This window comes from Taurulus bubalis (assembly GCF_910589615.1).
Source record: "Taurulus bubalis genome assembly, chromosome: 8".
Taxonomy (NCBI): domain Eukaryota; kingdom Metazoa; phylum Chordata; class Actinopteri; order Perciformes; family Cottidae; genus Taurulus; species Taurulus bubalis.
In genome coordinates, this window is record NC_136596.1 from 14,066,677 (window position 1) to 14,079,570 (window position 12,894).

The 12,894-nt window shown below is 39.4% G+C and overlaps 1 protein-coding gene across 1 annotated transcript; it reads left to right on the top strand.

Annotated features, from left to right (window-relative positions):
- Positions 1-7,748, top strand: gda (guanine deaminase). Its single transcript, XM_079222592.1, has 14 exons — positions 1-42; positions 684-772; positions 880-1,051; positions 1,142-1,229; positions 3,823-3,928; positions 4,943-4,970; positions 5,100-5,207; positions 5,487-5,594; positions 5,680-5,777; positions 5,951-6,018; positions 6,452-6,598; positions 6,741-6,859; positions 6,965-6,992; positions 7,092-7,748. Exons 3-14 carry the CDS (start codon positions 890-892, stop codon positions 7,166-7,168), a joined length of 1,137 nt encoding a protein of 378 aa, XP_079078718.1. The 5' UTR covers positions 1-42; positions 684-772; positions 880-889; the 3' UTR covers positions 7,169-7,748.
- Positions 7,749-12,894: the final 5,146 nt, after the last annotated feature.

A 12,894-nucleotide genomic window follows, 5' to 3' on the forward strand; every position in this document is an offset into this window, starting at 1 on the left:
ATCCTAGAAGATGAGCTCCTGGGAGTGGATACAGACGGAAAGGTTTGTCAGACTCTGTAACAGCTGATTTAGGATTATTTCAAATAAACTTGACTATTCGTTGGTTTTAAAACATGAAATCCGTTTTTTGACAAACTGATTTAAAAAACAACGAATTGTCTTCTACAGTGAGCTGTTGCAGAACAATTTAAAACACCTAAATAACAGTTTGAAGTACCCTTTTATAATACAACAGCTGGGATTAAAATTCATAGGACGATTGATTGTTATCAATACGGAAATACGATGTGGGGACAATTTGGTCATATATATATGATTTCCACAATGTCCCCATATTGTATGTAATATATATACACACATACTATATATATATATTATATATATATATATATATATATATATATATATATATATATATATATATATATATATATATATATATATATGATCATAAGGGTGAGAACTGCGATTCAGCACGATCTCATTACACAACAAAGGGTGCTATTTACAAAACATCACACAGAGAACATGGAAATAACCAAAATTAAATATGGTGTACTTGCATTGCTGGCCCTTATGAGCATTTCCTGCAGAAAAACAAACCAATATGTATTATGTTTTCAGCTCTCACAACTATTTTACTTTTTTGGTAACTTTTTGCTGATTTTCCATTCTGCCATCAGATCGCTTTCACTGGGAGAGGCGCGGAGCTAGACAGACTGTCTCAGACCTTTGGTTTCAGTCCGACTGAAGTCATTCAGCTGGCACAACAGTAAGTAGAATATATACAAATTGTATATGATAATAAATCAGTTCTTGGATATACCTATAAAACAATACTGTATGTGTTGACCATTTTCATTTCTTGCTGCACTGCAGTGAGTTCTTCATGCCAGGGCTGGTGGACACCCACATCCATGCATCCCAGTACAGCTATGCAGGAACAGCACTGGACATGCCCTTACTGCAGTGGCTCAATACCTACATCTTTCCTGTGGAGTCACAATTCAAGGATTTGCAGTTTGCCCACAAGGTCTATTCTCAAATCGTGGTGAGTTGTCTGGCATTGTGAAAGAGGTGAAAAGAGACAGAACGTTTACATGTTGTCTTAATCCTGTAATATGACCCCTGTGCCTTACAGAAAAGGACCCTGAGAAACGGAACAACCACGGCATGTTACTTTGCTACCATACATACAGATGCCTCTCTTTTGTTGGGGCAGATTGCAAGTAAGATGTCCTACACGCAAACACGCACGCACCAACCCTGTCTCCTAAAAATTACGTTCCCCCAGAATTAATACGCATTCCCAATTACGTTTGATCAGAAAGTATCTCCTTCCTGATTATGTTTGTGTTTGACGTATTACACATACGTTGATTATACACGTATACATTGATTAAACACATATGTTGATTATACACTTATTTTTGTTTTATTGTTTTTATGTTTGTGTTGACGTATTACAAATACGTTTATAATCGTGTGTTTGTGTTATTGTTTTGTTGCTTTATTTAAGCATATTTTAATTTTTAAACTCTGCGGAGAAAAAAGAAAAAAAGAAAAGAGGGGTGGGGTGAGGCCAGTGACAGCCGGCCAGTGACAGCCGGCCGGGCCGGGCGCCGGCCGCACCGGGAGCCCGAGAGTCGGCCGCACCGGTAGGCGAAGACCGCTTGCCCGCCGTTGTTAGGCCGGTGTTCAGACTGCTAGCACCAGGGCTCGGTCTTCAGACGCTTGCCCGCCGCCGTCAGGCCGTCGGTAACAGCCTCCTTCGCGCCGGCTCCGGTCTTCTCTGAGTCGGGTTGTTTGTGAATGCAGCCCAAAGTGTGTGATGAACTCCATCTAGTCCAGTAAACCACTGCGATCCTCAGCAGACACTCGGATCTCTGTGGTCACATTGGCTGCACCAGAATCTGACGTAAAAAATAATCAAACGGGCAGAAGAAGTCACGGGACCCAACATCCGGTTTTCAAAATACTAACTGATATGAATGTGTTCAGAACATCTTAACTGTAACAGTACATTGTGTTTGACATATTACAATTTTTATGTCAGACCAGTACAGTTAATATGTTTGGATGTGGTCAGAAATGTTCTGAACACATTCATATCAGTTAGTATTTTGAAAACCGGATGTTGGGTCCCGTGACTCCTTCCGCCCGTTTGAATATTTTTTTACGTCAGATTCTGGTGCAGCCGATGTGACCACAGAGATCCGAGTGTCTGCTGATGATTTTCTTGGTTGTCTCAACTGGGTTAGAAACAGTTATTTGGTTAACCTTTACACCTTGTCCTTATCATCATGGTGTCATGTTTTGCAATAGTGAACACACACACACACACACACTAATGATTATACTGTATACGGTCGTTCTGTGTTAGCAGGGTCTTTGAACGCTCACCTTTTCCCTGTCCATTTAGTGGGAAACGTGTTTTTATTCAGCGTAAGCATGTGTGTTTGATCATTTCCAACACATATTTGAAATTTATACAGAATGTCTCCTTTTGCTTGTTGAATTTATTAGTTTATTAGTTATGTAAAGAATAAAACAATATATGGCCAATGTACTATATTTTCCCAAAAGAAGGATCTTGTAAAGTCAAACGTTCAAGGTCCCAAAGAAATCTGATGTGTGTATAAACAGTACATTTTTTCTGCATGAATTGACTGGAAATGTTAGGTCACAGTAGCACAAAGCTATCTCACAGTCCCTCAGTGACCTGATGATTATGCACAGTATGTCACACTAAACATGTTGAAGCAAAACACTTTTTCTATACTTAACTATACTCGCATGCCTTCCTCTGCCGTCTGCACTTAATATAAATATCACCAATCAACAGTTTTAATTTTAATTAAAAAGTATGAACATCAACAAAAGTATGAATGGTTCACATACCTCCATTGGCCATAGCTGAGTAGTCCACCTGTGTGGTCACAAAAATCATCAGTTTTTCATACTTTTAGATTATTCTAGTTTATCATTTTTAGTAACGACTCTGCACCAGTATGCATGGTCCCAGGATGCTGAATCTAGCTCCCCTAAATTGAATGCAGTTGTTTTTGATGTTGCCAAATGGGATTTTCTTGCTATGACAAGCCAACAATTCTCCTGTGAAAAAGGTTTATCAGACATCTGATTAGGTTGAAGGTGGGTTGAACTATTCAGAGCTGGCATATGTCCCGATAAGAATGAAAGAGGTGTAATTTGTGAAACAAAGTTACCAGGGGAATCAGAGGGATGCAATCAAGAACAGTCTATGCATGCCCATACAGTAATGAGAGCTGCAGTCAGCAAAATCACTCAGTTATGTAAAGATTGTACTGTAACTTTTCTTAAAATATTAAATGTCGAAGAATTACTCTGGTGAGCATTTCTGTCAAACGATCATCTCAAATTCAAAAGGTCCTTTTTCATACGAGATCATTTTAAATATTTTAGCAGAACTGAAATTATTATCAGGTGCGAGAGGAACAATTGGACAAATAATGCAAATTCCTATATGGAATAATAATTATGTTTTTACCCCATACAGAGAAATCTGTATGAAATACTGAATTACTCCTGGTTTATCAATGGGAACTGTAAATATTTGTACAGAAACCGTGTTCATATTTTATGATGTTATCATGGTCATGATGTGAAGCGCATGTGCCATATGTAAAACATTGTAATATAATTCCCACACATATGATGTGAGCATAATTCCCAGTTTACTGACTAGATGAACAAAATGTCATAAAAAAGCAAAGTACAGACAGCTTCCTTTTGAAAAAAGCGAATACAGACTCATATTTATTCCCGTTCTTGTTTTTGCAGATGACTTTGGACAGCGTGCCTTAGTGGGCAAAGTGTGTATGGACAGGAACAATTCTGTAAAACATTACAAAGAGACCAATCAGGAGTCTCAAGAGGAAACCTGCCGGTGGGTATTGACTTTTTAATAGCTTTTAGGAAGGCCTTTACTTTTACAGTGAGCACAAGGCAGTTTTTCCCGTTTTAGCATTTAAAGCTCCTACAGTATATCTGAATATGTAATAGCAACAGATATGCTGCAGATAGTTAAGATGTACACATACGTACATTGCCATGATGTATGTACGTACAATAATAATAATAATATCGATTTGTCATTGATATTACCTTCAAGATATGTATTTCAAATACTACTACAGTTTCTGTCTTTATATGCTAACATGTGAATAATGTATGGCACTTGTTTTTTCAAGTGATATAAAACATTCTTTACAAGGCACAGCACCTTCTGTACTAAACGTGAGTTTTTTTTGTTTTGAAAGAGCCAGAGTTCATTTGGTCCAATGCAACACTCATAATAATAATAATAATTTCAATTTATATAGCGCTTTTCTAGATACACAAAGACGCTTTACATTATGGACAAGAGACAATGACAAATGGAGCAGAACAAAAAATTAAAAGACAAATCAAACAAAACAAAAAAACAGAACATTTTTGTGACAAAGAAAGAAAGGAAAGAAAAACTGGAGAAGCTGAGGGTCATAGTGGAGGATAGGTGCAGAGTTTTAGCAGGTGAAGGCGAGTTGGAAGAGGTGTGTTTTGAGGGCTTGCTTGAATGATGGTAGGGTGGGAGTCTGACGGATGTGGATGGGGAGAGCGTTGCAGAGGGGAGGTTGTTACTGATGGCTCCTTGCCATTGTGTGTTCTTTGAGTGCAATTAAAATGATTGGCTGAGAGTACGTAGATACATCTTGTTTCGGAAAAAATATACAATGTCTTGTGTTTTAATAAATGCAGATAGACCTTTAAATTACATATTTTCATGGAAAGATACACACTTATTATTTTATTGTTAATTCCACAGATTTAATTGTCCTTAGTTTACATTCACTCACTTCAAAAGATTTGGGAACATGTGGCTGCGCCAAATGAGTTACAGTCATTGTTTTGTTCCCTCAAGGTTCATTGCAGAGCTCTTGAACAAAAAGGTAAGATTCTATGATATAATAAACAGAACAACATTAGGATATAAAAGAAAATCAAGGTATGCCGGCATTTTGAAAAGATTTTTCAATTCGTCTGTAACTCCCTTGTCTCCTCTGGTGTTTTGTGAATAGTACCCTCTGGTGAGACCAGTGGTGACTCCCCGCTTCGCTTTATCCTGCACAGGAGCCTTGCTCGGACAGCTGGGAGCAATCGCAAAGAACAATAACCTGCACATTCAGGTGAGCTCACTGTGGCAACCAAACCGGGCTATGTCCACAGACGACTGTTTCCATAGAGACCGTTTAATGTTGGACCTGTGAGGGTTTGTGCAGTGAAATAAATACACACACCTGCAATTTACTTAGGCAAAATGCTGACAGGGAAGAATGAAAAAACAATAATAACTTTTGCTGTTAGTTATTCTGTGATTGCGCAACCACACCTCAGGCTCGATCTGAATGGTTAGAGCAAAGGTAAAACAATGATTTAATGTTTGACATATGTGTGTTTATTTCCAGAGTCACATCAGTGAAAACATAGAGGAAATTAACTTTGTGAAGGAGCTGTTTCCTGAATCAGAGTCGTACACAGACGTCTATCTCAAACATAACCTGCTCACTGACAAGGTGAGGACACTCACTGCTGGCACACTCACAGGTAGACAGACCTCTTGTAGAAAATATGAATGCTGATCATGACGATGATTTACAGACAGTGATGGCTCATGGATGCTACCTCAGTGATGAAGAATTGGTTCAGTTCAGAGAGACAGGAGCCTCTTTGTCTCACTGTCCCAATTCCAACATTTCGTAAGTCACTGACCAAATGCCATAAAGTCTCATAAAGATTTGCATGACACAGATTTTACAATGAAACAGCACTTTAGCAATACAGTATAACATACCATTGTAAGTGCCTGAATGCAAGGATATGTAACAACTTAACCTTTACTATCTCTCTCTCTCTATATATATCTTCACAGGTTGTGCAGTGGAATTTTGAATGTCCGCAACGTCCTTAAACACAAAGTGAAGTTGGGGCTGGGAACAGGTAGGAGCAGAGAAACTGTGTGCATGTTCACCTCCACAGGCGGTTACAATCTCAAGAAGCAGGAAATTGATGAATTGATGATTTGGCTTTGTTTCGGAAGATCCTTTCCCCGTAATTCAATCATGCAAGGTTGTGAGATAGGTGCTAAGACATTGTCACATATTTGGTTTTACTGCTAAAAACTGCTGTTTTTAATGAGTGCAGTTGAAGATTTGGCATTCAGGCCAGCTGACAAGTAGCAGATCACTTTGCTCTGATTTTGCTGGTTTAAAAGTCCAATTGAAAGGAAATTAAACGAAATTTCAAGCCTCAAATCATAATAAATCTGAAGATGTGACGCGTTTTCATATCCAAAATGCGGGTTTGTGAATGCTTGTGTCTGCATGCATGCTAGTATTAATTTGACTCATCCGGTCTGTGATTGTGGTGTCAGACGTGGCGGGGGGCTACTCTGCCTCTATGCTGGATGCTGTGAGGAGAACTCTGGACACATCCAAAGTATTGACCATCCAGGACCCAGAATATGAAACGCTCTCCTTTGAGGAGGTGTTCAGACTGGCCACACTGGGAGGCAGCCAAGGTAAAACACTAAGAGAAAGAAATGCCTGATTCAACACAAATGTATCCATCTGGGATTGAGATATTTTTGATGATGACTGATTGCAATTTTACAGTAGAGTAGAGACTACAATAGTTTCTTTTATGATGCATTTTGTCCGTAGCCTTGTCCCTGGATGACCAGACTGGGAACTTTGAAGTGGGCAAAGACTTTGACGCCCTGAGGGTGAATGTAGCTGTTCCTGGTGGACCCATCGACCTGGTCCAGTTTGAGGAACCAAAGGTTAGTTGTGGGGGCTTAATTTATTCACACACATTTACACACAAATTAATAAAGCAGAACATTTGAGTCTAATGTAGCACTCATTTATTATCACTTCAATTTCAGATTGTTTTGGAAAAGTTCTTATATTTGGGTGAGTGTCAATTTCAGTTCAATTTGACCAAACCTTTCAGACTCTAATGTGCCACTGATATTGACTTTATGTGTGTGTCCGTTGCTTCCTGTTTGACAGGTGATGATCGTAACATAGCAGAGGTGTTTGTGGCCGGGAGGAAGGTGGTGCCATTTACAGAGCCAACAACAGAATAAATGCTTTGCACTCGTCTCACAGCCTAAACCCCCTGGAAAGTCAGCTTGAAGAGGGCGTTAACTAACAAAATACATGTTAATCTGATAAATATACAAGATATGCATCTTAAGAAGGATCAGTGGGAAACGCCCTACTGTTGCACGAACTGCACACCTGCACAATTGTCCTTTTAATACTAAGACAAATAAGTAAGAAATTAATTATCATCGTTACCATTTCACTCTTAGATACAGAGGACAGAAGATGAAACATGATTTGAATGAGTTTTAGTCAGGGTCATTAGTCTGTTTTTTTTTTTTAAGTCTTTAAGGATTATTACTGGGCTTTAAAACAGGAAATAAGGGACTTATTAACATTGCTGTTAACATACACAAGGAAATGTGTTCTCAAATATATGTTATATATATTTGTATTGCCAAATGCAGGCTTTATAGGGTTAATTCAGATGCTGTTTGATGGACAAATAGAATAGCCAATTAGAGGTGCTGAAGTTGACATGTGACAATAAAGTTTTAATTTTGGATAACAGAGTTCCACTGAAACTGAAGTAATGCCCCATGTTGTCTTATTCCTCCATTATTACATTTGTGTTAACACTGGGCATACACGCCAGGATCGCTATACAATCCACATCTGCTAACAATTGCACTTGCTGTTTGTCATTTTTGCGTATACTAAAATATATTCATGCACCAGCCTTTTCCTTATTAAGATCACTCTGTATGTTCATGTTCACAATGTTTAGAGTTTTTGTTATATTTACTGAAAAATCTTACTAAGTAATATACAAGTATACTGGTGATTATAGTGTGACAACAACAACATATTTTATATTCATGTTGATATCATTTTGTGTTGCCTCAAGAAATTTAAACTAGACAATTGTCTGTCAAGTTAAAGGGATAGTTCACCCCCAAAGTACATATTTTCCTCTTACATGTGGTGCTATTTATCAGTATAACTCATTCATTTTATAAACTTAAACAAAAATGTAGCAGTGATTTTACCTCAAAAGCCACATCCAGATTTAACTCATTGCGTGAAGTGAATATATGCCTTGGTGCCTTGTTATCAGAAGCTGATTTATTTTTGATACAGTTTTTTCATCATATAATTAGATTAGATTTGATCAATTCAAAGTTTTACTACTGAGATTATTTACTGATGTATTTATATGACCATTGCTAACTATCTGAATGTTGGAGAATTAAGGAAAATTAGTGGACAGCTTGATGAATATGTATTTGTCTTGAGAATATTTACATGTCTACACTTTATATCACAACATATCACTCTCGACCAAAATGTATATGTTAAAGGAATTCTTTAATATGTCGCACCATGGAAGATTCAAATAAAGAATACCACTAAGGCTGTCTTCATATTTGTGTGCAACCATTGATCAAGGATCATAACCCAGGATGTAGGTAACACGTTTGGATTAACAAATTTCCCAATGACCCTTCCAGCCCACTAACAGACTAGTCTATAACTTCTTTAATAGATGATCTTCGCCATCTGGGCCAGGCAGCTGAGAGGGCTAGTTAGCAGAAGAGACACATGAGGAAAGCTAATGTGATGTCCTACTGATATCAAGGTCAGACTGGGGGGGCACTGTACTTAAAATACATCACATATACCTCCAATGCAATGTCCATTCAGTGTTATAATTTACAGGTTACATAGGTAAAAACAAGACAGTTTATGTTGAGATTATTACATTTGTGTGAGGACACAGAAGTCTCAATAGTGACTCACATCCATATCTCTCAGAATGAGAAAATAACCATCACAATATAGGAAGCCATACTTTTTCACTATTTTGCCATGGTAGTCTGCTATTTTTTGTATTTTTTCATACAACATGAAACCAAAGCGATTGACGTGACTTGATACCTGTAGAGGTAAGGGGAAAAATATGTGTGTCATTTCATTGAAGCACCATTTTTACTTTGACGGAATTACAGAAAAATATTCTCAGATTTGTTTACCATCTTCTATCTATGATAGTCTCAAAAACATGACAAACAAATGACATGTGAAAGGTGAATAACATTTTGGAACTGCATTTCGGCCTTGAATGTAGCTCCTGTCCCATCGAGCCTGGGATAATTATACCCTGAGTAACATCTTTCAGGAAGACAATCTGCAAATGACTGTGCACTTCAGCAATTACACTGTCAAGACGTGTGGTTCATTCATATTCTGATTTAGCATTGAAACCAAGATTATGTTCAATAATACGCGTTAGACAGCAGCCCGTACCTCTTGAGTGGAAATTCTGCCTTAGAGACCAAACTCTGGCCCACATTTTACCCATGTTTAAGTCAGGAAGTGTCGCTGAGAATCTTGTAGAGCAAAGGTTGCCAAACTTACTTCTTCTGCTATACATTCCTTATTTATTTATTGGATTATTTAAATTACAAGACCTAATTGATTTGTCAGGTAAGTCTTAATGAAATATAAATGATTGGATAATACCGTCCACACTGAGTAATAAAACTCAAAGGCCTACTGTATACAAATATAACCTGAGCTCACTCACTCATATCTCCCTTTCTTTCTGTCCGTCTCGTTTGTTCCTCTGCTTAATTATTTCTAACTAGTCTAAGTACTATTGCACAGCCGAGTGTCTCAATGTATCAGATTCAACAAGATTAAAAACAGTAAACATCAAATAGGAATTAGTAATGATCTTCTATATCAACATTTATCTCTGAGGCAGAGGAACATGATTTATGAGAGCTCCTTTTTGTTCCTTAGAATATTGCTTGAGCATATGTCTAATACAATTGCATTGTAACGTTAAATTCATTGCACATCCTTGTTTAAGCACTTGATATCGACAACAATTGTGAAATCATCTCTAAACTGGCACAGAAACCAATAGTTGACCATTCCGTTTAGTTACTTTAGTAATATGTGGGTTCACCAATAAATGCCTGCAATGTCAAACGTTAAACTGCTTAGTTGTGCTTTGTCTTTTTTTGTTATGGGATATGTTATTTTCTGGTCTAGATACTCTGACTTACTTGTAGTGTAACTGAATGAAAACTACACATTTACTATTGTTTGGCCAGTGACTTGTATTTTCCTTTACGGTCCCCAGTCAAAAAAGTTAGGCCACTCCTGTATTACCCAATATGAACACATGATTTACTTTTACTTTTTTTTCATTACTTTCATCTTTAGAAGCCTTAAGAAATTCATTATTAGTTATTATTAGTTTAAAAAAAAAATCTTTCTATCGCACAGAGCCCACTTCCTGTCTGGCAATGCCTCTGTTTCGGGTTTTGGGTGAACCTGATGGGGCAAAGGCCCGGCCCAGGCGGAGGAGGACGAGGAATATGGAGTGGATGGGGAGACGCGGGAAGACCGATGAAAATGGCCTCATCCTTTCGCTGACACGTCTTTGTCTGCTAAGCCTTGCAGACAACATGAAGGAAGTGTGGGCGAAGGACTATGCCGATAACTACCTGGATCATTATTCATTCAGATACATCATGGGGCCTTTCAACTTACTGCGTGAGTGTGTCAGGGTTTATTTAACTACAGCTACATTTATATATATATATGGAAATTAAAGTCTGGAAATAACTAGAATTATATATATTTTTTTATTTTGTGCTGAGTCAGAGGTTGAATAGGGGGCTGCAGATGTTTGGCATGTAATTTCACACAAGTGTCTTTTACAACTCTACTTTCTCTACTGATTAAGTGATTTACATCATGATTGATCACTTCTAATTCATGTCTGTTTTTCTTTCTATCTTTTACTTTCCATGTAGCGGGTGAGCTGGTTGAGGAGCTGCTGTGGCTTCTGTGCACCAGAAAGCAGATGTCCCGTGCAGCCCTCCACCTCATGCTGGTGCCCCAACTCCGTTGCCTGTCTCTGGAAAGGTGTCCTGGTCTGGTCACCTCCGCCCTCTGTGCCCACATTGCTGCACGCTGCCAGGTCAGATCAAATCAGTTTTTCTCACAGTTTGGCAGATTATTACACTTGAGGAAATGCTAAATATGAGAGAGGTAATAAGACCATTTTCACCGTATATGCATTTAGTATATTGTTTGTGTCTTTAGCCAATATTGTACGGGTTTAAAATAATACTTAAGCATAGCAAAATTTGTTCTGTTCTTTTAATATATTTTGTCCTGGCTTTTAATTCCTTAATGTCTTTATACCGTATTTCCTCCTTTTTGTCTCAGGGTCTGAGGAGCCTGGACCTATCTGGAGGCCAGCAGCTGCCCTCAAAGGTTCTGTCTGAAACCCTCGGCTGTCTTCCAGCCCTGCGCTCGCTCTCTTTGGCTGGTACACCTTGTGACAGATGTGTAATCAAGACGATTGCCCATCGCTGTCGCTTGCTGCGCCATCTCAACATATCCCGCTGTCATTTACTTTCCCCTGCTGCGCTTCTTCCTCTTGGAGGTGGAGGTTCCTTTTTGACCTCCCAGTTTTATATTTCCTCTTCTTGCTCTGCACCCCTGTCTCCTCTCCCTCTCAGCAGTCTGCTGGCTTTGGATATTGGGTTTGAGGAACAAGAGGGAGACTCTGTGGCGGCGGCAGCCTACGTCCTTCTCTCCCTGCCCAGCCTGGAGAGAGTGGCCCTGGAGGGCCTTGCGCAGGCCTGCTGTCTCATCCAGCACAGACAGTTCGACCAGACAGATGAGTTCACTGACAGGGAAGGAGTTCCCAGGCTGGGGGAGGTGTGGAAGAAGTGGAGGCTCAGGCAAGGCATGGACAAGAAAAAGAGAGAAGGACCAGCAGGTGAAGAAGAGGAGGGGGGGAAGATATTGTGGGATGAGTATGGTAGTGAGAGTGAGGAAGATGCAATTAGAGATGAAGGGCCAAATTGCTCTCAGAACCAAACTGAGGACAAAAAGAGAGGAAGAGATTTGTCAGGTGATGAACGCCTGCTCCTGCTCCTGAAGGACGTCAAGGGTTTATCATGTGTCTCTTTGGATAGTTTAAGTTGTGCATGTCCAAACATTTACTCCGTATCTGTGAACGTTGATCCTTTTGAAAATATGAGAGGAAGAAGCCAGGGGTCTCTGTTAGCCTCAGGCCTCCAGTCATGGTCAGGCCAGCTGCGGAGCCTCTCAGTACACTACCCCGGGCCTCTAGTGGACCTCCTTCCTGCCTTGCAAGTTGCAGGTTCCTCATTGGTCTCTCTCACCCTGGAGGGGGTGAAAACCAGCCCCCACACCCCTCTACTGGAGGTCATCAAGGCCTGTCCCAGACTCAGAGATCTGCACATCTCTGCTGAACCTCCCACCACCCCACAGGGAGTAGAAGACGAGGATAATCAGGGGGACGAACCAGATCTTCCACAGCTGGCTCACCTCTGCTCTCTCACACTCAAGTAAGGCCACTATTAATACGCTACGTAGTACACTAGGAACATGTTTGTGAGATGGTGGATTTACAGTTTGCTCCTGATACAGACTGCACATGTAAGCATGTCTTTGACACAGCTATGCTGTGCCTTGCATGGGAAATCATGGTATTTTTCAAAAACCTAACACATATCTTATCTATGATATGTATCTAAGTAAAATTAAAATGGAAGTGGTCTTTATCCGTGCATCTACCTCACTAAACACAGACACAGTTGTTTGGCTAACTCTGACCTCTGAACTCGCTGTCTAAGTTGTTTTGAAAACTAATGCTATTCACAAAAGTCAACCAGTAAGTACTTCAGTTGTAAGTAAGGTAGATGAGCAGTGC